At 37.6% G+C, this 27,117-nt stretch overlaps 1 protein-coding gene across 4 annotated transcripts in view; it reads right to left on the reverse strand.

The window, feature by feature from the left end:
- OCA2 (OCA2 melanosomal transmembrane protein) overlaps nt 1-27,117 on the reverse strand; it is a 187,785-nt gene that overhangs the window by 41,530 nt on the left and 119,138 nt on the right. For all 4 annotated transcript variants that reach the window (XM_053934871.1, XM_053934869.1, XM_053934870.1 and 1 more), the window contains 3 exons: nt 23,255-23,314; nt 22,593-22,697; nt 12,729-12,822 (listed from right to left, as the gene is read on the reverse strand). In XM_053934871.1, coding sequence (XP_053790846.1) covers nt 12,729-12,822; nt 22,593-22,697; nt 23,255-23,314 — 259 coding nt within the window. The remainder of the gene's footprint in view (nt 1-12,728; nt 12,823-22,592; nt 22,698-23,254; nt 23,315-27,117) is intronic.

The following is a 27,117-nucleotide window of genomic DNA, read 5'->3' on the forward strand; positions in this document are numbered from 1 at the left end:
TGAGATTTTCATCCTGGACTAGAGATCTGAACAAAGGTATCTGTTGTCTCGGGTGAATGACCTAAGCATCACCTATTAAGAACAATAGACTGGTTTTATTTTCTCATCAGCAGCTCTTGAGCAGATGCCATATGGAATAGGGAAGATGCAGACATATTGGAGATTTCTTGAGAGGAGAAAAGCATTCCACTCCCACTCCCTCTAATCCCAAATAGACATTTTATTTTGTATATTTAATTCTCCCTCTATGTTTTTTTAAAATTCCTTTTCTTTCTGCTCTCCTAGGAGCTATGCTAGGTGACCTGCTTCCTACTTGCTGTTTTTAAGGCTTTGACAATGCAAAGGAGCTGGAGCTTAGTGCAGAGACTCTGCCTGTCTCTGAGGAGTTCTGCTGTTGTTGGTGAAACTGCACATCAATACAAGAGTGTATCCTTATCGATCATAAAACTATTGTGATCATCTTTGTGAGACACCAAGAATTTTTTGTAACCTCGGCTTCTTTTCATACACAGAAAACCACGTCCACATATGCTATAGGTGAGCAGAAAAAGAAATTATTAACATCATAAGAGGAACAGAAACCTTTAAAAAATAGTATCTAGCACTGGTCATTAGAAACATCACAGCTCGTTTCTCTTGCCCTCTCTCTCTTTGCTTCAAAATATATCCTAATTACTTTAATGCATGTTTAAGAATACAAAATTGAACTTGAACAGCTTTCCTAGTAGGTACTGCCATGAGAAACCCAAGACACGAGGCATGTGGCTTAATGTGAAAACAGAACAAATGAATACAGCTGATGTAATTAGAGGAGTCAGGAAGGAACACTTCAGGAATTTTCAATTCCAAACTAATCACTAGTCTACAGCATTCAAACATTTCATGAGAGTTTTCTGCTCTATGTGTAGCACAACCAGTCATCACTCTCAGAATAATGTTACTGCAGACAAGGAATATAGCTCTGGCTTCAAATTAAAGAAATGAGACTGAAACTGTGCGTGTCCCATGGCTCTGACTAGATACAGTCGAGATCTCCAAACAGCACAAGCTTTCCTATACTGCATGGACTACAGTAATGCCTTCACATAATGAAGTATTATAGAAAGAGTTTCTGCTTCAGCAGTGAATTGATTTCCCCAAGTAGATTTCACTTGAGAAGAAACCGTCACCTTAAATGTTATCTGTGAGGAACAGCATTACTTTTTCATTTGTTTGGAATGTGTGTGCAGTTTAATTAGGCACTGGCTCAGCAGGCTTCAAAGAACTGCACTCAAACTAACAACACAAGCAAACTTTGTTTCACCTCCCAGGAACATCTGTCTCCATGGCACGGGTTTAACTCAGTAGTGAAATAGCAACACCGTGATTCTCTGAATCATGGAAAACTCAAGCCAAAGTCAATGTACACAGAAACCAATACATTAAATTCATTCTGATTGATGCAAATTAAGAACGGACATTTTTTAAGACTTCACCCAGTCTTGACTTCATCTTCACATCATCTGCAATCTTAAGAACAATTCAGCTTAAAAAGGCTCCTGCTTGCTTGTTTGTATGCTCACAACAAAATAACATGGGTCAACTGTATCAACACATTGCAACAACCAATTTGTTTTGAGGATTCCTATTGTAACTTTGTTGACAACTGCTACTCACCCCTCACCAAAAGGCAGATGGGTACTGAGAAACTGGATTCACTACAATGAATTGTAATATTTCTAATGTCAGTAGTATGGGATATCTATGAAGTAAGTAATGCATTTTATTCTGAATATCTGTTCTTCCTTTTTTTCTTGACAGACTACGTGTGCTGCTGTCAATATTAACTATGCTTAATAGTTCATGAGCATGAAATCAAGAGAGACCTTTTTTCTTAATGAAAAAAATAGTAATTCTAATTAGCTCCTTATGCTACAACAGAGGAATCCTCTCAGATTGTAATCCTTCTTCCATGGAGCTGCCCTAACTTTGCACAATCATTTCAGAAACAAAGTAGGTCTTCTACTGCTTCTGTCTAGAAAAGGTGATATAAGAATTTCTTTCTGATATTTCTCAAGGGAAATAACTTTTAATTTCTTTAGGGAATGTGAAATCAACCCCAAGTGTAAGACAGTATTTAAGAGTTTTAGTTAAGAATAAATCTATCAAGAAATATCCAAGTCCCACACATTAAAATGTGCATTTTCATCCCCAGTTAACTTAGAGCTACAAGCAGGAAGATGTTGACAAGGTTTGGTAAGCCTGTTTTGATACCTGCACTATCTACCAGCCTGCTTCTTCCAGACTTCTTCCATTTGTACCTGCTTCTTCACAACCCAGCACTCAGCTATTGCCTTTGCTGCATGGCTCCTTCAGAGACTGCCAAATCTGAACCCAGACCTTGCACACCACACACAATGCACCTCTCATGGGCCCAGACAGCCTCTTCCTCAGTAGAGAGAGTTTGCCCAAGTCACTATAACCTGCAATGCACTGAAAATCAGTGCTGGGAGAACCGACTAGGCTTACTGAAAGAAGGGGCTGGGAAATCAGATTAGAATCACAGCAAGAAAAGGGAGAGAGTTTGAATCAATAATGTGCATCCTCTGACTTCAAGCTTCATCCTCAGATGTTGATTTTTACTTGTCAGCAGCACATCTGTTATATCTAAATGCTGTTAATTCTCAGGAGTCCCTTTGGTATTGCCCCCTCAAGAGTAAGCCTAACACTTTTGTTTGCTGTGTTAATATGTTCACTTGGAGAATCACATCGAAGTGCCTGGCAGGATTAGTGTTTATTACTCAAAGCACTGAGAAATCAAAGGGAAGGGATTATCACTAATAAAGCTGTTCGGCCTAGCATGAGCAGCCATCAAAACAGTAACTTCCTTGAATATAAAGGAGGTAATACCTTGGGTAACAACCAAGTGGATGGCTAACAGAAAAGTTTGTTCTGCTGTGAGAATTACAGACCATTTCCTTTCCACATGCCCTGATAGTGGAGAACAAGCTATACCTGTGCCTAACCAAGAGGCATTCTGCATTTTCTCTCTCCTGTATCTCAGGACAGCTAATGCAGAAGTAAAAAGACTTCCCTATTTTTGTGCCAACACAAACTCTGAGAGCAGCTTTTCCTTAGCCTTTAACAGGCATCTGTGATAGGCCCAGTTTTACACAGGACAACTGTTCTGCCTTGTCCAGACAAGGATTCTCTTTCTAAAACAAGGAGTTTTCCATAGTCAGGAATAATTTTAGGGTGAGAATTCTCAGCCCTGCTTTTTGCTGTAGTGAACCATTCCATTACAGTATACAGTATACTGATATACAGTATCAAAGTAAAACTTACTGAAGGAAGCTCCTTGCTTCCAAGGCATTTTAAAAGAAAATCCTGTGCAGTCTCCCATATAATTTATATTGTAAAAATAAAGGCAGACTGATGTGCCTGGCTTCCCTTCCACAGCATATTCTCTACTTAAAGCACAGGCTGAGCAAATGTAACAAAGCTGTCTCCCAAAATGAACACTGACCAGTTCTGGTTTTGATTAGCTTTATAGAAGACAGCCTTCATAGCTTTGATAAATTTTCAGTTTCACACAAAAGTAATACAGATTTTCCTCATTAAAAAAAAAAACAAAAATAAAACCACATTTATATTCATCTGTTCTCTATCCACAAGTCTTGAACACCTTCTAATAATGGGCAAGACTTGAATAACTTAATCTTTTTTATGTGTAAAAATTAATAAGCCAGATAATCAAACGTTATCATCAATAAAGAGAATCAAGGCCAATTGAACAGCAGCAGTCCTTAAATGGGACATCAAGTCATAGGCAAGCACAAACTCACTTAATATTTTTATTTGTGATAAAATGCATTCTTGTGATACCAACATTTTTATTTTACTGTTTTGTAAACATTTTGAATGGTATATTTCTACATAAATGCATAAACATGGACATAATTGGCAAAAAAATGAAAGAACATGAATGAAAGTTTTGAGTTCAGTTATCAAAAAATTTAATTGAACTGCATTCAACCCAATGCTTTCATTCAGGTGAAATTTACCACTTTTTCTCTACAAACCACTACATTTATCACTACAACACCACCAGCAGGACAGTTGTATAAGAATTACACTAGTAAATGTTCACTGTTTCCTTTTTGCTAAGAGAGGAAAAGGAGAAATTTAAACTTGTCATTCTTCTACCAGAAGTGTGAAATAAGGTGAGTTGCTGAACATCCTGCACTTGTTACTTTACTGACCTAAAGAAATTCATAAAGTTCTATGAAATCCAGACATCTGTAAAAAATACATAAAATCTGAGGTGACCACTAAAGTCACATTTTTCCTCAGAGTCAACCTACTCAGTGCAAGTGTAAAAAATGTTATTATAATGATGGATAGTGCCAGCTGTCTGACACACCATTCCCCTATGCCCTGAGATACATATTCAAGTAGCTTTCACTTAATGCTTTTAATACTGCACATATTTCATATTTTAATGCTGCACATATTTCATCTCTGATTTTTAGGCTCAAAGACTAAAACTATGTCTCAGTTTCACAGCTTTGCCACATGTCATGTTAATGGGGACTAAATATTGAAAAAATGTTTCACATACAGAAACCTGGCATAAGAGTATATTATTCAGCTTTATCATAATATACTTTGAAGATAACTGTGCTAAATAGATTTATCAATATCTATATAAATAATATCTAGAGCATGATTATAACTTTCCTAAGTGTCATACAGAGTATCTGATTTGTCAATATAAATCAGTATGAATATTGCAAGATTTTTTTCCTCCTCAAGGTGCAGAAGAGGAGGCATTGCCTGGAAAGTGTGTGCTGAGGAGAAAAAAGTAGATAATCTAGTATTATATTCTGCACTTAAATGTTTTGAGTCCTGCTGTAGCTTCCCTGCTCTGTCTGATATTCCAAGTGCTATCTTCTAACTGAATATAGCTCTTTTGCTGACAGCTATTCAGAGTCTGTGTTCTCATACTGCAGTAACTCACCTGTACAGCATAATCATTTGCCTATTCCATATAATTCTGAAAATAGAAGTGGCTAAGGCTTCTGGAAGAACCTTCTGTCATTTATGATAAAGAAATGCACAAAGCAAGTAAAGAAAATTAAATGCATCTCCACATATACTTCGTAGGAACCCCAGTGCCATGTCTGATCATTATCCTATCTCTAATTTGAAGAATTTTATAGCTTGCAGTTATTTTACACAGATTGAAAACCCTTAATAGAAGCAGTTCAAAGTTATAAGTAATGCTAGCATTATAGGCAAGTGATTTTGGTGTTTGGTATAAATTTATTTTGTAAATAAATATTACATATTACACATAGCTGTCTTATTTCCAATTTAAAGTCTAAAACTTACCATCCAAACTATAAATCCTCATCAATGCAGCTGAAACAGTATCCTTTATCCAAATTCTTCATATTTCACCCTTAATGGCATGCATCTATCAACATATGCATGTCTGTCAAGTTTTTTCAAGCTTAGAAAAATGTCCTTGCTGAAAAAAATATACTAGTTTCAATATGGAGGTTATTCTCTATATTAACTCAGTATCTTAAACCCAAACTTGTCTCTGATATGTCTCTGCCTTGCCTTCATACAGATAAAGATATGTCTGTCAAATGGACACACTCAGTTTTTCCTGGTTTTACATTTTAGGCTCAAAATTTTCTTCTGCATGTCTTCCATATCACAGGGAACAATCTTTGGCAATCTTAGATAATATCCCTTAGTTGCAGGGAGTCTGGAAACAAGCCTGGGTCTCACACCAAGGACTTTTCAGCACTGCTGGGCTGTAAGAACTTCACACTGAAAAAGCATGAAGATATCTCAAAGCTTGAATGTAATGAAAGAGCTAAGGAAAAGAGCAACTGGATTTTCATAGAAGGTTACAGATTCTGGCTCTTACAGAAAACAGCAAGAGGACAGTTTGGGCTCTCGGGTATTAATTGAGTGAAAAGAGTTCTCATGCTTATATCCAATGTTTTCCACACTACAACAAAACCCAAAAACTTTCAGGTAACATCTGAATGAGCTCATCATTAAGAACAAGAAAATAATATTACCATTTAATGGACAGCAGCCACTGTTGAATTCATTTCCAACACTCAAACATCATAGAAACAATGTAAAGTACATTTAGAAAGCAACTTAGATATTAGTGGAAGACTTATAAAAAACATGCTTCTAGATATGTACAATTTAAAGTATAATGCTGCTAAAGACTGGCCTGAGGTCTTTAAATAAAAACTGTGAGGTGTTTCCTAAATTTCCCTATTTGATTTGCCTGCCTTTCAAGGTCAAGAGCAGCAACATCCTTTACCTTTTGAAAGATTGCTCTCCTTCCCTATAATAACACCCTTTGATTTGGATTGAGTTTTATATTGATAAAAAATATTTATCTGAATCTGGACTGTCTTGCCCATAAGACATAGAACTGAGCCCCAAGATTTCTTGTCATTAAAAGACTCTTTTAGAACCAATAGGATCTTCCAGTATTCATGTCCTGGTTAAAATCAAGCTCAGGTAGGTATACCCTCTCTACCAAAAATTTTCCTACAGTTTCAACTGCACATTTTATACAACAATAAATTTTAAAAACAAAGCTGAATAGTACCCTCCTAAATAACAGCTATATTTTTACACCATGCATTCAATTTTTGGTAGAGCTTTTTAATCTTCCATATTGAAAAGTGTTACACAAATTTGATCTATTATAACTATAAAAGAACAGTAAAGTAGCTACAGTTTTTTTATAATGTTAATGATCATATATTTATTACATTTTATGCTTTCTGAAAGATATAACTTTTCCTCATATTGCAGAGAAAGAGGGTTGGTTTATGAATATAAACAATATTTTTAGCTTTATACCTTCAGTGTTTCTGAAGCTTTAAACCTAGTTTAAGATATTATTGAGCAGAATCGGCAGGAATAATAAATCAGTGATACTCCACTGTGCAAGGCCCCATCTGCACCAGGGACATAAGAAGGGCTGCTGAGAGGCAGAATAGCTACAGCACTGGACTATTGAGAGCAATCCCACTGTTTAGCTACACTGTGGGATAGCTGTAATAGCTATAATTAGCACAATGTCCTGTGGATAATGAATTTTATTCACACCTGGGTTTTGACCCTGTAAGGTTAGAAGAAAAGTGCCAGCAATCCTCTCTTCCTGCCTCCTGTCTTGACATAGAGCCTACAACTGAGTTGTGTGGCCAGAATAGCACAACTGAATGCATCCTAGAAACTGCCTATTTCTGCAGAATTGTAACAGTAATGACTTTCAGGTGTTGTCCTTCAGGAAAATATACAGAGAAGGAAAATAGTGCAAAAATATACATTGTAAAAAATATCCCCTCTGGTCCACATTAATAGTCACTGCAGCAGAGTTTTTGCACTTTTCTATGCTAGCAACTGAGATCTCAGAAGGTAGGAACTTTCAAAAATAAATTTTATATTTTTCTTTTTTTTTTTCAAAAGCATACTGTTCCTAAATCATGAAAAAAAAAAGAGGGAGAGAGAGAGAGAAAGAGATAAAAAGGCAAATCAATGCCAGTTCTTTAAATGTCAAATGCATAAAAACCCCTCAAATAATATTTTAGCTATAACCTCTCAGCTCAGTAAATAGTCTAGTTCTACACAATTGAACAATCTTAGGTGAATTTCTGACTGTACACTTCCTCAATTTAAGTTGAATTCTTATTTTATGCTCTTTTAAAAGTCATGAGCCAAAATAAAAAGTGCAATTAAAGTTCCTCTTCTTCTGAAATTTTTGTAGCTAGCAACTTCCATTTGCTCTCCAGAATTTCAGCATGCCCTAGACACTATTGGAAGGTCTGCATAAAACTCAGTCTCCAGAGTGCTATAATTCCATCAAGTACTAGAATACAAAACACTAATAAATGAAGCTTTAGTCAGAGCCCTCTCATGCTAAAGTAATACAGATTCATCAGAAGACCCCATAAGTGTCTTCCTTTATTACTTCCTTTAGTACCTTTTGTATTTCCTGTTTTCTTTCCCTTCATTGTTAACATATAATTGAAATACTGGTAGATCACACTTTAAAAACTCCATGAGCAACACAATTTTTCCAGATACTTAGTCAGCCTGACCACTAACTTCCAGGAAGATGTGAATTAATAGGGTTGTTCAGCAACCAGAAGATTTGACTAATCAAAATCCCCAAAAGCCAATTCACTTCACCTGTCTTTAGGAACTCCTCTCAGTCACATGAGGGGCTCCAGCGTGCTCTGCAGAGATCATCTGGCAATTTCAGTGGATGAATAAACACCTTAGTTGTACTACTATCACCATCACCAAATATGGAGGCTGGGGCAGCCAGACTCCTAACTTACTACTTAAGTTCTTAAAGTTACCTGGGACAAATATAGATCTAAATTTACAGAACCAGATCCCCTGGAAAATTATTATTTTTATTTCTTAACTGTGTAAGATTGATCTGACCTGAACAAGAAAATTTCTGCCAAAAAGCACAGGTCAACTATAAGCAATATCCAAAGAATTTGAAATTGTGACACTCTCATCAGGAACTCATCATGGTCATCACTGTCCTTGGCTTTCTTGATTAAGAGACAGGATTTTTCATCCCTTCTCACCTTCAGAGACACATTTCACAGAACAAGGAGCATCTCTGTGATATTCCTTTACTCTTTTTGTCTGAGCACCAGGCTATGAAAGACAGAAATTTAGCAGCAGCAGCAGCTCTCTTTGGGAGACAATGACAACAATGTGACAGTTATACCATCAAAGGCCTTTTCATATTATTTGAGACTGACTCCATCCTTCTTTCATTTCCAGGACAACAGCTAAAGCAATGAAGGACAATTACTGCCTTTTCTCATCCTATCATCTTCCAAATATGTAGCTGCCTGTGCACTTTGTGGCAATAGGAATAAAGTATTGAAACCACTGGAATGTTTTTAGGAGAAAATGGATGCCGTTTTCCAAGACAGGCACAAATGCTGATGCTCCCTTTACAGACAAATCAGCAGTGTTTACCATGAACTACTGAAATGTTATCAAATTACCAGAAATGAAGTTCTGAATTATGTAGTAAACAGCTAACCCTATAATATGTAGTTGTAATGTATGAGTTCATAAGACTCTTCTACAAAATATCTTGTTTGTCAAGTTCCCTTGGTTGCATAAGCAGTGATAAGATCCAATCTTTTGCCCTAAGCACCAGGCAGTAATGATATCATTGCCATCTACTCCTTCTGCAACTGCATTAGCCTACCTTGAGGATTCCTTCACACACTTCAGGGATGATGGGAATTCTCTTTTGGAAATAATCTTTAAGGATCATCAACACCTCCTTTTTTAAGAAAGAAAAGCCCATTTTTCCACACTTTTCAAGACTGCATATTTTAACGATAAAGCTTTCACATACTTCTTATTCTCCAACAATAAGCTCCTGTCTATTAGCTTTTCATCAATGGAAAGTCAGAAGCATATTAAATTTCTGCCTAACACTCCTTAGAAGACATTTGTCAGTATAACTCAGCATATGCTCAGCTTTATCCTAATAGAGAATAGTCAGGAATGTTTAAGCTTTTGCTAATAATGATCTAATCTTTTATACAAACATTTGTGTGGATCTGAACACCTAGGCACCTCATATGGATCTCTAATCTCTTTAATTCAAATCACTCCCATGCTACTGTTTACATTTTTAATTTTGTCTCATACTGCATACACACAGAAATCTCTAAAAAATCCAGGCAGCCTTTCAGCAAATCAAACTAAAGGAATTTGGGTTAAGATGATAACTGATAGTTTAGGAAAATCAGCTGAGACTGGTAAAGGCTCCAAGGCTGGTAAAGCACATCCAACCCAGAATATGTCAGCGTAATCTGACTAACTTTTTATTCCTTATGCTTTTTTTTTTTAATCTGAAAATTTAATGAAATGAGAGTGTGTTCAGTGATCAACAAATTCACAGAATCATAGTGTCATGTAGGTTGAAAAAGACCTCTAAGAAATTTAAGTCCTATAAAAAGGTGAAGTACAATATTTTTATGGTAAACATCTATATGAAGATATGCTGATCATTCCAATCACTGGTATTAAAGAGGAACAGATTAAAGTCACAATATAATGATGAGTAATGACAAGCACAAAGAGATATTCCTCAAATTAATAACTGGTGTGAAATTGTCCTGCCTTTGCAACATGCTCTTAAAATTCAATCTGTAAATTACATCACTGTAATCATTGTTAGGTATTAAGATCACTTGTACTAGCAATCACTTAGCTGAATAAACAAACCTGAACTTGTATTCCACACAAAACTGGTTTTAGTTATCCCTGTGGAGTCACAGGAACTGTTTGGAGGGGCATGGAGGGGAAGAAGGGGTGGATCCATGGTGGAACAACATGTTATTAATTTTAACTTTATAAAATTTAACTACTTAAATATTTAGGGATCAAAACACAGTAAAAAATAGTACTAACTTTATTTCTCATTTAAAACTTACACATTTTAATGGCACTTAGTGGACTTGCTATATGGAAACATTGTATTGTAATATCTTCACAAGCCATTTCCAAAATGTAAAAAAAAATCCTTGTAAGTATTAATTTAAAAACTACGGATTGCTATTCTCTTTTGTTCTTATAAGAAATATAGTCAAAATCCAGGGCATACATGCTACCTTTTTAATTAAAAAAAATTAAAACAGTCATAAAAACACGTCTTTGTTTTGTGCTAATGTACCTGACAATACACAAAATCCCAGTTAACACCAAGATGGGCACTGGAAGAACGGCTGCTAGATTAATTATTAAAGGTACATTTCCCAAGCACTTCAAAAGTGTTTTCCTTACAATGAGGAGTAATAAATAGGTGTCGTGGTTTGACACGGAAGTAAATTTTTTCAGAAAGTTAGGGTCATACCAATCAGTAGTCAGGTTTGGATATTGGCACCTAGAGTGACTACTGAAGGCATGGACATGCTTCTGAGAACACAGGGGGTTAAAAGCAAGAACTCCCAGGAAACTTCTCTTTTTGGTTCTGGTCGTCAGAGAGTGCAGACTCTCCCCTGCCCAGTCTTAGGCTGGGTGGGGGAAGGGAAGCCATGTGGTCTGGTTGAGGTAGGCCCAGGGGGGCTGAAGGTCTGGAACCGGGCCAGCTCCCTGCGGACAGAAAGGTGGAGAGAAACGGAGATGCCTTTGTTACCCTCTCCCCCAGAGGGAAAGAGACAGAGAGCCTGACAACACCTGGAATTTCCCAGCAGAGGAGAAGGAGAAGAGGGGGGGAAGGTGCCCAGCCGTGGGAGATGGAGTTCTGGGCAGAGATTTCAGCCGTCCAGGGAGTCTGAGACTTTTAACCCTTTCCTGGGAAATGAAGGCTTTTTAAAATATTACTCCTCCTCAGTTTGAAGAAGAAGAGAGTCTGAGATCTGAGATGTTAGAAGAAGAAATTTTTAGGTGGGAGGAGATGATAGAGTGGCTTGTAGCTGGACTTTTCTTGATAGCCATAGATTGAACCAATTTCTCCTGCAACAGAGACTGCATTTTTAGGGGGATGCAATGGTGAGCCAAGAGATCTGCTCCAGCAGCTACCAACGCAGGAGTGGAGTGAACAGAAAAGAGTTGAGGAGGGTGTGGTGATGGCCTCTGTCTTCAGGAAGATGATCTCTGTTCTTGAGACCCTCGGCCCCAGGGGAGGAAGAAAATAGGGGGGACTATGGTTCCAAAATGAAAAGCTGTTGTTTCTTTTGGTCCTTAGCAAAGCATCCTTAAAAGAGCCCTATGAGCAGTCTGTCCATGCACGGTGGTGAGAGCACTGTGACATAGAAAAGAGAGTGTCACACTGGCAGATTTTCTCCGGGCAGTTACCATGTGTGACATAGAAACACAGAAGGGTGGCAATTGTGTTTCCTGGGGGTGTCTGTGGTGCAAGGGAGACTCCTCTCTCCCTTAATGGACTGAGTATTAATTATCTGAAGGGTGGCAACTTGATCAGGAATCCCAGGTAGTGTCTCACTGTAGTTTGTTAGAAATTGGGTGGGGGGAGGAGGAGTGTTTTGGAGTGTTTTGGAGTGTTTACTGAATTTAGTGTGTGTGTGTCTTTTATAGTAGAAGTAGCTTAATAAAGTTTTTTTTTTTTTTCCTTTACTTCTAAGCTTGAGCCTGCTCTGCTCTGTTCCTAATCACATCTCACAGCATTTATTTTAGAAAGGTGTATTTTCATAAGGGGCGCTAGCATTGCACCTGCATCAAACCATAACAATAGGTCAGCAAACGGATACTGAAATAATTTCTGTATCCAGAACCAGCCAGAAAACCTTCCAGTGACTTCAGCAGATTTTGAATCAAGCATTCAGATCTTAGCTATTACACACTTTCTGCATCTTTTCAATGAGCAATGATGGCTTTCTGTTCTGAAAGCCAAATGTATCTTTGTCTTTTCTCTCACAAAATATCAGAACCCTATAAGCACCATCTGGACTGTTTCTATGTATGTCTGTAGATTATGCAGATACAGATTTCAAACACAGACTGCAAAAATCCTGTTGTAGCAGCAACTGACTGGGATCTTCATCCAGGAATGCTCTGAAATCAAAGGAACTGAATCAGGCTCTCCATATGCCTTGCACAGTAAAATGATTGAACCTATTGTGCCAGTTTATACACGTAACAATTGCACAGCTGTTACCTTATGTCGGCTTTCTCACATAAACTCTTACCTCCAAGGCATGCACCCATGGCCAATGAGAAGATTAATGGTTTCATAGGCAAGTTAACATCTGGATCTTTACTCAGATTGAGAAGCACAGGAATCTGTGGTTCAAGAAGAAAAGAGAGAGAATCAGAAGACATAATCCAACCATAAGCACAACATAAGTTAACTTCATTAAAGGAAACAACTTAAACCACGAGTAAGTCCAAAGAGTAATAGGGGGAGAGGGGGAGGGAACTTTTTTTGTTCTTGATATTGTTTTTCTTAATTAGCTTCTTTGCATCATATGCTTGATCTTTGCTCACTTTTCCCCACTGACTGTGCCAGTACCATAGCTGAGGAGAAGCTATTTACATTAGGCCAAGCCTGACACAAGTAATGCCAACAAAACTGAGGATGTCTTCAGGTTCTGAGTGCCTTCCATGAGACCCCTCTAGGGCTACAGGGAACTGACAGTGACTATAAATCAATTTTCCTTTCATTTCATGAAAGCTAATGGACAGAGATGTTCTCGCTGGCGATGATGCTAAAAGATACCCCGACCTTCACAGTGAAGATGGCTGTAGATCATGAGTCAATAACTGAAAAATTACAAATCCTTTTTGTAATCAAAAATATCTGATCTATTAGGGAAAAATTGAGAAAACTCCATTTGGCAGGTTTCTGAATTCATAAGCAGATCAGAGTTATTTTACTTCTTATTTCATAATATTTACCAGAGAATGTGGATTTAGTTGACTGGGAAATATTTGCAAAAAATATTATAACAATAATTAAGAATTATCATGGTAGTAAATAAGATTATTATATTAATGAAAATGAGTGACAGAAAAAGGAAGTGGAATATAAATGAATTCTACATTTATCTTCTACAGTGGAAGATAAATGAATTATTTAGAATACAATTGCTCACTACCTGCTGATCGCTGCCCCAGCCCAACCCCCTGAAGTAATTGGTGGCAACTGGACAACTCCCTACTGAGTGTACCATTCTGTGGTATAGAATATCCCTTTGGCCAGTTTGTGTCAGCTCTGGTGATTATGCCCCTCACCAATCCTCCAGTGTCTTGTGCTCCTGCTCCCTGGCACAATATGGGAAAATGAACTGCCCTTGTCTGGGGATAAGCACTACTTAGCAACAACCAGAACATCAGTGTGTTATCAAGACTATTCTTACAGTAAATCCAAAGCACAGCACTGTAGCAGCTATTAATAAGAAAATTAATTCCATGCCAGTCAAAACCAGAACAGGTACTTTTATAGAGTTCATATAATTGCTTTAACAAATAAAATAAAATTTAGGAAAAAAATCTGGAAAGTGAAATAAGATTTGTAGGAAGCCATAATAGACTTTATTAGGCAATTGGTAGGGAGTCCAAAAATACAGCAGGCAGGATTTCTAGCCAGATCTAGCGCCAGTTCTCAGCCAGTAACATTCTTCAAACTAAACACCTTCACCTTAGTTTGGAAAAATGTTGAGTTCAACATAATTTTGTGACCATTTGGATTGAAAAAATCGTGTGATCAGTACCAGTATAGAGAAGGTTATTGGGAAGGGGAGAGGTGACAATATTATTCTCCTGTTTTTAACATCTTCAGAGGTTTATGGGACCAAAAAGAGAAAGAGAAAGGATAAGAAAATGTGGAACAGTAAGACATGAAGCAGGAAGAGATTTGAGAAAATAATTGTGATATATCTTAAAATTAATGCTTTCTCAGAGTCTAGGAATTTCAACAGTGAATAGAGTTATGACTTAATCCTTCAATTTGTCATTTTAATGTATTTCACAGTTCACCCTCAAGGGGTATTATCTCTTCTGCTTCCTGAAAAATGCTTTCACTTTGTTAGCTGAGTGATGCTCACCTTTATTGACTGCATGTGTTCTTTTGGTATGGAGCAATATATAGGCTTAATGAAGAATTACAACCCTTTCCCCATTCCTCCCACCAGTGATGCATCCCTCTTAAACCCTCTCATCAATTAGCCTAGACAAGCTAATTTCTAAACAATTTTTCTTGAATATTGCATTGCCTGAAGACGTCTATTTCTATTTTAAAGCTTAGAGAATGCTTAGTATGCTCCACATCTTGTCTAGTTTTTGCACAAAAACAGTAAAGAAAGATGTCATTTCTCATCACAAACTTTATTTCTCTCAAACCATCACAGCTAGAACATGATATGGAAAACTTTTTTATATTAAAAAAGTTATAGTTATTTAAAAACAATTGAGTTTTTCAATATTTCCTGTTATTGAGATCAGTCCTAAAGCCATTGCCAGACAGCTTCTGAGTGCAGAGCAAATAATGCTCCACACCCCACCAGTGCACCAGATATGCAAAGAGGAGACCAGAGGAGGGACACAGGTCTCTATCTATCAGTAAGGATCTCCTCCTGGGATGAGCAGCAGACTCACAAAGAGTGAAACACTCTCAGCTATTTCTGCTTTCCAAAGACAGCACTTGTACAAGTAATTGCACACACTCTCATTGTGCAAGAAGAGCAACTTAAGCAAGTTACCTATAGGTCCTATAGGTCCTATAGCTGTACTGTGCAGTAGAATTCAGCAGGTCACAAGTGACCCAAAAAAAACTGGTTAATATTCAAGGACCTCCTCTTCCAAGCTCAGAAGCACATCCTGACAAAGAAAAAATCAGGCAAAAATGCCAGTAGGCCTACATGGAACTCCTGGACAAACAAACACAGAAAAAAATAATATTACAGAGGGTGGAAGCAAGGACAGGTATCTTGGGAGTAATAGAAAGAGATTGTACAAGCAACCAGCGATCAGGTTAAGAAAGCTAAAGCTCTGATAGAGTTAAATCTGGTCAGGGACATCAAGAGCAACAAGAAAAGCTGCTATAGGTACCTCAGTGATGAAAGTAAGACTAGGGAAAACGTGGAGCAAGGAAATAGGAGACCTGGTTATCCAGGACATGTGGAAATGGCTGAGGTACTCAATAACTTTTCTGTCTTGGTCTTCACCAGCAAGTGTTCCAGCCACATTGCTCAAGTCATAAAAGGCAAAGGTAGGGACTGGGGAATGAAGAAGTACCTGCTGTAGGAAAAGACTAGGTCTGAGACCATTCTAAGGAAACAGAAGGTGTCCAAGTCCCTGGGACCTGATGAGATATATCTGCAGGTCCTGAGGGAACCAGCTGAGGAAGTGACTAAGCCACAATGCATCATATTTGGGAAGTAATGGCAGTCTAGTGAAGTTCCCACTGATTGGAAAAGGAGAAACATAACCCATATTTTTTAAAAGAGAAAAAGAAAGACCTGGAGAACTACAGGCCAAACAGTCTCACTTCAGTACCTGGCAAGGTCATGTGGCAGATCCTCCTGGAAAGTATGCTAAGGCAAACAGAAAACAAGTGATTGATGACATCCAATATGGATGTGCTTCACTAAGTGCAAATGGTGCCTGGCAAATTTGATAGCTTTGGCCCAAATTGGAGAGGCATGGATCTGATGGATAGACCATTTGGTGGATAAGAAATTGACTGGATAGTCATACATAAAGAGTTGTGGTCAATGGCTCAATGTCCAAGGGAAACCCATTGACAAGTGTCATTCCTCAGGGTTGATATTGGCACTGGTGCCATTTTACACTTTTGTCTTCAATATGGACAAAGTGTGCAAGACCAGGTTCCATAGGGCTTTGAACAACTTGGTTTAGTGGAAGGTGTCCCTTCCATGGCAGGAGGGCTGGAACTGGATGATCTTTAAGATCTTCCAATCCAAAGCATTCCATGCTCCTATGATATTGTCTGGTTTGTCTATTTGTGCACGCCTACAAAACAGCAATTCCCGCTGTTATTTTAGGGACTCATTGCTGCTCTACACCATAGGACTCCACTACACACACTTTGCTAAGACTGCCTGCGGCAAAGATGTCCTCTGTGAAAACTGCAGAGAATATTAATAGAAAATAGAAAACAATAGAAAACAATAGAAAATAGAAAACAATAGAAAACCATAGAAAACAAACATTAATAGAAAACAAACTACTTGTAGCTTCCCAAACTGTTGATGATTACTCTGTCTCTGCAGACAGCTACAGCCTAGTCTTGCACTTTTACCAAGCAGTGAAATATAGGACATCATAGATAATTCTGGAAGGGCAGAGAGCAAGGAAATTCTAAAAATAAAGCTGGCATTAAGAACATGAGATACATGTGAAACATTTAGCACTGCAAGAGAAGAGTATCCAGTAGTGTTAGAGACAATAAACAGTGGGGCAAAAGTTATTTATTTTCTAAGGCCTGTCAGAGACTAAGTCACCTTGTCAGCCAGATGATTCACATATTGAGGAAATAGTATTTAAACTCAGCTAAAATAGGGATTTACGGTGGCTGTCTTTTTACTCCTGGTAATAAAAGAAAAATACAAAGAGATGGCTTCAGCATATTTAGCTGATAAAACATGTAAATTAAACTAAAGAGGATACTGGTAATAACATCATGTCACTTAAAATTCTAATGGGAGAAATTCATGGCTATTCAAATATGACAATGACATGACTTAGGAAAGTCCAGGCCTTGAAAATTAGGAAGTCTGCGTGTCAAAGAATGTCATTGCAAGTTTAGTCTGTTGATAATGGAAAAGAAATATCAGAGGTTTAATAGAATGTCACATAGGGCATCAATAGAGGATCAATACATTTATTCTGCAGACAAAGAAAGCTGGATATGCAACATGACAAAAACCCTTGCCATTCAAAAATTAAAATGCGAGAAATATAATAGCCAAGGTTCTGTTTAAGTCCATGGAGCATGATGGGATTCATCCCAGAGTACTGAAGAAGCCAGCAGAGGTTATGGCAGAACCCTTCTTGATCAAGGTCAAGGTCTTGGGAACCTGGGAAGGTCCCTGCTGGCTGGCAGCTTGTAAATGTTATTCCAGTTTAGAGAAAGCATGAAGAAAGACCCAGAGAAACACAGACTTGTTAAGCTAACCTCAGATCATGGAAAAAATATAGAAGAGATTATACTAGGTACTGTTGAAAGGCATTTAAAGAGCAATACAATCATCAGGCACAGCCAACAGGGGCTCACAGTGGGAAAGTCGTGTTTAAATAATTTGATATCCTTCTTTGATAAACTCACACTCCTCATGGATGAAGGGAAGGAAGTGAATGTTGTTTTTCTGGACCCTAGGAAGGCTTTTGATACTGTTCCTCACAGCATGGACACGCTGTCCAGCTGTGGGATGAGCAGGTTCACAGTGCACTGGTTGAACACCTGGCTGAAGGGCAGAGCCCAGAGGGCTGCAGCATCTGGGGTTACAGCTGACTGGCAACTGGCCACCAGAGATGTTCCTCACGGTTCTAGGGCCAGTTCTGTTCAAAATATTTATCTGAATACTTAACAATCTGAAAGTAGGATTTGAATGCACCCTTAGCAAGTTTACTGATGATAGTATACTGGGAGGTGCTGTTGACCCTCTTGAGGGACTATATGAAAGTCCTTGAGCATGTGTAGAGGAGGGCAACAAAACTGGGGACAGGGCTGGAAGGTGTGTCCTGTGAGAAGCAGCTGAATTGGTCCAGTTTCAAGAGAAGAGGGCTGAGGGGGTGATTTCATTACTTTATATATCTTTCTGAGGAGGGGAAGTAGAGATGGATGTGCTGACCTCTTCTGGGATCCAGTAACAAAATATGGGGCAATGGCTCAGAGCTGCATCATAGCACATTCAGACTGGACATTAGGAAGCATTTCTTTACTGAGAGGGTGGTCAAACACTGGGAAAAGATTCTTAGAGAGGTGTTCAGTGCCCTAAGCCTGTCAGGGTTTAAGAGTCATTTGGACAATACTCTTAATAACAGGCTTTCATTTTTGGTTGGTCCTGATTTGCTCAGGCAGTTGTATTGAATGATTGCTGTGTGTCTCTTCCAAGTGAAATAGTCTATTCCATAATTCTACAATATTTTTATACAGTATTTATTTTACTTGGTGACAAGAAATGATTGATTGTCCTATCACTTGCAGATAGCTATCACAGTTGCCAGGCATGCTTATGCAAAGAAATGCAATAAACACTCACTCATGCAGACATATATTTAATTAGGGAGCTGGATTTTCACTTTTCAATTTAGAGTGAAGAGGAAAATCCTGGGATTACAGTTCATTGGGAAATTGTCAAAGCCCCATCTTGTTTTGGGGCAGTTCATTGTCTTTGCATACAGGACAAATTATTTGAAATAAGCAATTAGAAGACATTTTGAAAACTGTTTTGTCTTCATGCAGTTCCAATGCTGTATTTTAATTTATAAAAACTAGAAATTTGGCAAGACAGAGACAATAAAAATACTCAACCTGTGAAGAGCTAAGTGCACTCAGAAACTCATTCCATTGTTTCTTGTAGGCAATTATCTTTGTACAGCATCCTCTGTAGCAAAAATACGTGCTGTGTTCTGCCCTCTTCATAGAGTTTTCAGTTTAGCAACTTCTGTATATAAATTCCATATGGTATTGACATTTTTGATTGTGGGTTACACCAGATTTACTCTTGTCTAGAGCAGAGAAGAATTTGACCAACCAAAGTGTTGCACTGAAAAGGTATTTTCAGAGCAAGGTACTTCAAATAATACACTGATCTGATTTTTGTAATTTCTGAATATTTTAGTAAGAGAGAAATTTTCTCCATGTTGCTGAAGGCTCCTGAAAATTATCGATATGTTCACTCTGTTTAAACACATTAATATTTTGCACTCTAAATTATGCCTGTCTTAAAATAACTGAAAATATTTGTTAATACTGTAGATAATGTGTTGTGTTTTAGGATAAGGAAGAATCCTAATTTGCCTACATAGATACATAGAATCTCTTGAAAATGCCTAGTATTTCTTCTAGGAAATCATTTTCCTTATTGGTTTTCATTACTTCAAGTCATAAAACAGTTTATTTCCTAGAACTCTAGGATATATCTGGCTCAGATATATTCTAATTCCCTTTTCAAAATATCAGTCTACAATTTCCACTTTTCACATCCTCTTAAGGTAAGTTAACTGACTGTTAAGTCACCTATAAATTTTAATGTTGTCAAATCTGAAACTTTACATGAAGCAGTCAAATTTAACCAAACACAGATAAAGTGAAACTTTCAGTCTCAAGATCCATTAATTAGGCATTAATATTTTTTCCTTTTTTTTTCTATACATAGAGCAAGTCATTATGAAACTGATTGTCTCACTAATCTCATTATCTCAAAAACAGAGACTGAAAGGAAATTTTGGACAACACAACATCACAGTTACAGAGCTATTTGCAGGTTTTTCTGTTCTGATTCCCTTCAGCTATACACCTAGAGTCAAGACTCAGGCTCTAATGGAACTGTGTATTTCTTCCATTTCTCAGGTAGTTCCTGGGTCAAAACACTTCACATTACAGAAAATTGAAAGAGTTCACATCTACAGTGCCTTCAGCCCAGGGGGACAGTCACCTCACATAGAAGGCTGTCCCCTTCTCAATCCATTTCTGAGTTACTACGCTGGTTGTTCAGCCCACCTCCTCTCCCTGTTCCAAGTGTGGACAACATGCACTGCATATTGTTTTAGGGGATGAGTGGAAGACCTTATCCAACAGCACAGAGGCAGTACTGGGGACATCTCATGTATGAACTGATGCCTGTCTTGAAGTTTCCCACCCCTGAAGGAACAACACAGTATAGCTTTCCAAATGCCCTTGCCAACACAGTAGGTTTTTCCACAGTCATGTGGGGGCTCACAATCAAAAGAACTGGCAAGACTGCCTCATTCCTGAAACATGGGACAAAAATCATGGTATGCTTGTCTTTCTAATGCAGAAATGACACTATTAGGATCCTTGACTGTGAGCTGCCACCAGGCCTTTCATCATCTCTGTATGATATTTAATGAATTCACGTACAAGTCAAACAAGCCATTATCCCATGAGACTGGTTTCACTTAACTCATTCTGGTCAGTGGCAAAGCCAATGTAGGCAGAGGTTTGTGATGTCATCCTCCAAACACTTTTGTCAGTCACAGTACACAGCTGATATCTATGAAACTGCCCAGATTTTTTTTTTTTTTTTTTTTTTTGTATCTGAAGGAACTTGATGGATTCCACATCCCAAGCCAGTACCTGATCCGTCAAAGCTATGACTAATGAAAAATGCAAGAGAGATTGACCCATTGTCACGACATCGGTTCACAACTGAGGGAGACTTATGGACACCTGGAGGGATTCTCTACATCTGTCTTTCATTATGATGAGTGCATGATCATTTGTGAAGCTGGAAGTCTTTTCCAGGAAAGGACAGGATCATTCATAGCTACATTATAGCAGGTGCCCCATACTGCTATATCACTAGGGAATGTCAAACCAAACTAGTATATAGAAGTCCCTGATTAGTGAAAAGTCATTAACAAAAGAGTTGGGTTCAATATATTTAATACTCCTCATCAGAAGTTCATAACTTTGGTGCACAGACTGAAAAATAGCCTTCCAAAACTAAATACTGCTTTTTTTTTAAGAGTACAAAGTACCACAGAATCAAAAAGAATTTTAAACAGAAGCGTAAAGATCTTGGGACTTAGTTACTTAGGAACATTCTGTAAGTATTTTCTGATGCAGAATGACAAAGGCTAAAGTGCAAGCCTATTCACTGAAGTAGATGAATCTCAACTGTAGTTTGCCAAATAGCACATTAACATCTTAACAACTCAGCTAATGACTGCTTTTACATAGGTGAGAATATGCATGCATTTTTTCTTCTTGTCTCTTCTCTCTGCCTATTAAAAAAATTAAAATATTGTAGCAGTCTCTTATGTTCATCCCAGAACAGAATGAGAAAAATATAAATTTAAAATAGCTTAAAATGTTGACAAGGGTCCCTTCCTGTCAATCTGTATTTGCCACCCTCAAAGATACAAAAGAAATTATCTTCAGGCATCCCAAAGGATTCTTGCACTTCAGTCCCATTTCCCCATACATACTCATTTCATGGTACTGTCTGGTATTGCTCCAAGCCAATTTTTATAGACTAGCTGGGTATGAGGCAAAAATCTTCTAAGTTAAGATTCTGCATTATTGCTTAATAGTCCTTGAGTATTTACTGGGAGGTGACTCATCCCAAAACAATCTTTCCTTTCATGCCTATTGCTTGCAGTCTGTTGTGATTGAATCAATATCATTTCACAGGAAACACCATAGTAATCAAAGCAAAATACCACACTAATATATATTTATAGAGTAGTTAGAAATCTGCCCAATTTGTCATATGCCCTACAAGTGTCTTAAACCTTGGCACAGGTGAAGAGTGGACATGACATCCAATAATGAATGAATTATCGCACTTTAAACAGAGAACTTGATTGAATAAACCTATCTGAGCATGCCATAATTTCTTATAATTTGATACTTTTCTGATACTAAAGCTCAGCTGCTGACAAGCATTTTTTATGCTTAGTATAATTTGGTGTTTTTTAAACAAATTACAAAAGTAAGGTAGCAATAAAAGGTCCAGGTGTTAAAAAAGCATTAGCATAACTACTCAGCATATAGAGGAAAAACATTAATTGCAGTGGATAGATAGCAACAGTTTCCACCAAAAAGAAAATCCTATTTTTCAAGTATGCATGTGGATATAAGAAGAGAAAATGATAAAATGCAGCCAAAACAGTGCCTCTGCTCCCACAGCTATGTGCAGCTGCTGGTGTCAATGGCCAGCTAGACACCTTAAGAGTATGAGTTAGTTTCTAATACTGATTCAATCTCACAGGATAAAGTAAGCTACAGCACAGCAGAGGTCAAAAAAAAAAACCAAAAACCAAACAGCAAATTGTAATCAGTAAGCTCAGCTCCCTTGCCAGCACCTGGAGGTGGATGTGCAGTGCTGCACAGAGCTTACCATTGTAGCTGTGAAGGGGATGTTGTCAATCACGGAGGAGGCCAAAGCAGACACCCAGAGCACTAAAATAATGGCCACTGCCAAGCGCTGATCCTCAGGAACCACCTGGAATTGAGAGAGAGAAAATTATAACTTTGAGATCAGTATTGCTCTGTGTGTCCCTCACAACATAATTGCACGTTCTTTACAGTTTTAATTTATTGACAGTTATTATTCCTTTAGGCTCTGAGATAGGAGAGGCATCTTAGATAAAATAGCCTAACATTTAGTAACACAATTAGATTGCTTCTTCCAAGAAAACAAGGACAAATAGAACTACAAAGATTGATATTTCTAATACCCAGATTTCACACAAAAAATACACTGTGCAACTGTGAATTTTGACCTTTAGCTGTTTATATTTTTTTCACCTTTGCATTTTTGAAGTTTTAGACTATAGAAAAAGTGTCTCTGTTGCATTTATGGCTATATTTATTCTGGCTGTGGACATATATATACATATTAAATATCACCCATGCCAAAGTATGACATGTTTTCTTGATACTGCTGATGCAGGAATGCAATCATTAACATCAAATTCAAAATAAAATTATTCTTTATTGTTCTACTGAAGTAAAACTATTTTTCTTGCCTATTAAAAATTATAAATATTTTAAACATACCTTTATTAACAAAGCTGTCTGCTCTCCTATATAGTCTATTAAGTGCAGATGAGCCAAAGCCTGGGTTAGAAAAAAAAAAAAAAAAAGACATTGATATCAATTAATTAAGTGCATGATGTACTTACTTTTTTTGCACTGGATGTAAGAAAAGTCAGCAATTTATTCCCATTTACAAGATATTTATATTCAACTCATGTAGCTTGTACAGTAATAATTTTAAGCAAGAAAAGACACAGCAGAAATTGGTGGCTGTATTTGCAGAAGCGAGTAAAGGTTGTACTGAAATGACTTGCAGTATTACTCAAGAGCATGGAACACGGGATTAGAGAATGGCTGAAATTTAAAGATTACTTTATTCAGTGGATATTTGTATTCTGAAAACCTGAACACAACTGATTTTAAACCAACTTCCCTAAATCCACAATATAGGAGAAATATATAATGTGTTTCAAAGGTTGGATGAAATCAGGCATCTCATGTTCAGTCTCAGAAGAAGAAACAGGAAAACAAACTGTATTTCTATTTTATGACTATCTCCAACCCATTCAAAAAGAGGTCCAACAAAAACTACCAAAACCATTATCCATCTGCTAAAAACAGAACAGAGATCTTGGGTGAATGGAAATTGGCACAGAGGCAGCAGAATCTGAAAGGCAGGAAATCCATCTCTCCAATGCCCAAGTTAGGCACTTGAACTAAAGAGGTAAGACCTGTAAGCGCTGGACCCCAGGACAGCCTGGGTCAGAGTGCTCTGTCCTCCCTGTGAGAACCCATTCTCAGTTTTCAGGACATTTAGACAGCATCCCTTGGCACTACCACAGATGAAAAGATATAGGAAGACTTCAGCCTGGTGGTGCTAACTTGGATCTCTCCTTGGGCGCACAGAACACAAACTGAGTCTTCACACCCGAGGACAGCAACCTGTGGAAACCCAGGGCCAGGGGAATATTTCTCTGTCTGCCCTGAGGGATTCTGACTCCCAGGGAAGCACTGACTTTGACCCTCATTCATGGAGAAGGCCTCCAAAGCCTCAAAATAAACTAGAGACCACAAAAGTGTGAAATACATTATAGAGAGTAGTATAGTATGTCACTTAGGTAAGAAATTTAAGTTTTAAGATTTTTAGTATGTTGTGGATAAGAACAAAATAGAAAGTATAAAGTGTTGTCTCATGCTCCTTTTTCTTCCTTCTTCTTCTTTCTTCTTCATGGGTTTAAGTAGTATCTTGTAATTAAGTAGGAAAATTTGCATTGTGAGTCTTTAAAAGTCAGTTATTAGGTTAGAAGGAAAAATAATCTAAGTATCACTTCCTAATTAAACAACTTAGTTTTTAATTGAACTTAAAAGGCCTTGTAACACGAGATTGTTAGCCATTTTTGTGCTGCTTTCCTACATGCAAAGTCTAGTGCAGACAGCATACTGAAATTTTGATAACAATAAAACAAAAAACTAAAGACCAAAAAAGTCTTGTGCATCTCCTTTTCCTAACACGAGAGAGAGAGAGAGAGTCTCTCCAAGAGAGTTTCCCCTATCAAAGGAGCCCCCAAAAGTAGGCCCAGCGTAAGGCCAACAAAACCATAGTGACCTATTCCCTTGACCCACAAGGTAAAAGGGTGATTTTGACTCGCGAGTGCTAGCCTTTAATTCACTTTGTTTTTGTTTTCTTTTCTTGTAGGTATGAAGAATGAAGTACTATTTGCAGGTTTAATAAGGTATATCTATTTGATGACTTCTCAGTTTCTCAGGGGAGAAAATCACATCATGTTTTTGGTTTAGCCTGGACCACATTGTTTGGCTTGCTTTCATTTTTTCTTCCAAGGAAAAGAATCAGTCAGCTGCAATACCTCACTTACTGACATCAATCCCTTGCAGAGCTGCAGGAGTCAGTATTCACACAACGCAGCTCTGTATAATCCCCCCACCTGGCAGTCAGACAGAGCCCTTCAGAGACTGCAGTGGGGAAAAAAAGCATTCAACTCGCATGCTGTCAAATTCCATGACAGATGCAGACAAAGATCCCAATAGGCATCAAGTGGTGTGGCACAGGACACTGGTTTGTCAGTGACTAAGGTGTTTTCATTCAGACTGGCAATTCCTGCACCCGCAGCTCAATTGGACATCAGCTGAATAATAGTGGTTTGGGTATCACCACATAGCAAATTTGGCCCAGAAATATTAATTTTTTTAATAATACATTGAGCAAGAAAAGGTTTATCTACAATTGAAGATACATCATGAGGAAAACAAGCAGCAAAATACAGACACATATCCCTTACACTTAAAAAAAAAAAAAGTATTTTTTCATTATTTTGGCTTCCCAGGAGAATGTTGCCTAAGAAATTAATTATTGTTGTTAATTTTAAGTTACCATTTTCTTTCTAAGCTATCTTTGTTGCTTTATCAACTCAAAGGTTATGACAGTGGTTTTTTAAATGTATGTAAAAGTAGTATTCTTAATGAACAGCAATAATTTTTGTATCATTGCTGTGTTCACACTTCAAAATAAACTTCTAAACAGAGAGTTGTCAGCAATTAGAGCCCAGATTTACATTCAATTAATATTGCTGCTTTATATCTTATCTACTAACAGAACGTATTACTTTTCAGTAACACTCAAATTCTTTCTGGACCTCAATAAAAGACATTCATGACTCACACATCACTCCTGCAAAATAGTCTGCAGGTAGCCCATCTCATTAGAGATGGTGACAACATTAATCGCATAAATAATTTTAGGATGTCTCTATGATCTCCAGGCCAACCTCCTGCAAGCACCTAAGTGCAAGTCAGCAATTAGCACCCTGCCACTGTCCTCCCCTGCATGTAAACTGCACAGAGGGTCTCCTGGATATTCCTGTGTCTTCTAAGAGGAGTAAGCATTATTGCACTAATTGGTGTCCTCAGGCACACTCCTTCCTGTGGGGCAGTTCACAACAGAGCTTTTCTGCAGAAAGAAATCATATGCCATTTTAAAACAAAGTCTAATTTATGCATAAAAATTTTCATTAATCCTCTTGTGGACAGTATGTCATGATGACTCTTGTAAATAAACTCTGACTGAAGAAATTAAGGTAACATGCCAATTTCTACTATAAAATGAACAAAGAACTGTAATCCTGAGAGGCATAGGGACTTATTTTACAGAGACAGAAGAAGCAGAAAGATTTTTATAGCATGTAACAGCCACTTGTAGATAAAGACTAAAAAGACAGTTGTAAAGACTAATTACCCAGGGGACACAACAGAAAACAAGAGAGCTCCAAAGGATTTCCAAGTTTTTCATCGTAAAAGATGCACCAGACTGGACTGATGGACCTCCAAAGGCAGAACCTTTAGGAGGTCACCTGTGGTTTAGGAACCAAAATCATGTTTCCCAAAATATCTGGAACTCAGATTACATTTTCCAAAATTACTTGCAGCCTAAGTCCCACACAGATTTTTAAATGTTCCTTTTAATAGGAAAGAGAACATTTACAGCAGTAGGAAACAGCTTCAGACTCGGAACTATCCAAGCTGAAGGATCACTAAGGGCGAGCAATATGAGCTGGCAATTTCTGGATGCCTTAGACTATGGAAAGATTTCTTATACTTCAATGTATATCTCTGTTTTGACCAGTCTCTTCTTGACACTGGTAACTTAAAGGAAAGAAAAATACCTTGGAAAGGACTACTAATCACCTACTAATCCAATAGATTTGGATAGAAATTAGTAGTAATGATATACACAGAACATTTTCTCGTTCATTGTGGGGAAAAATTGAATGTCTCGTATTTTTTTCTTTATTATCTGGACAAGTTTCCTTCATGACTTAAACTGCTGTTATTCTAGAAAGCCAGGAAAAATATTATTTCATTAGCCAACG

This window comes from Vidua chalybeata, chromosome 2, assembly GCF_026979565.1.
Source record: "Vidua chalybeata isolate OUT-0048 chromosome 2, bVidCha1 merged haplotype, whole genome shotgun sequence".
NCBI classification, from domain to species: domain Eukaryota; kingdom Metazoa; phylum Chordata; class Aves; order Passeriformes; family Viduidae; genus Vidua; species Vidua chalybeata.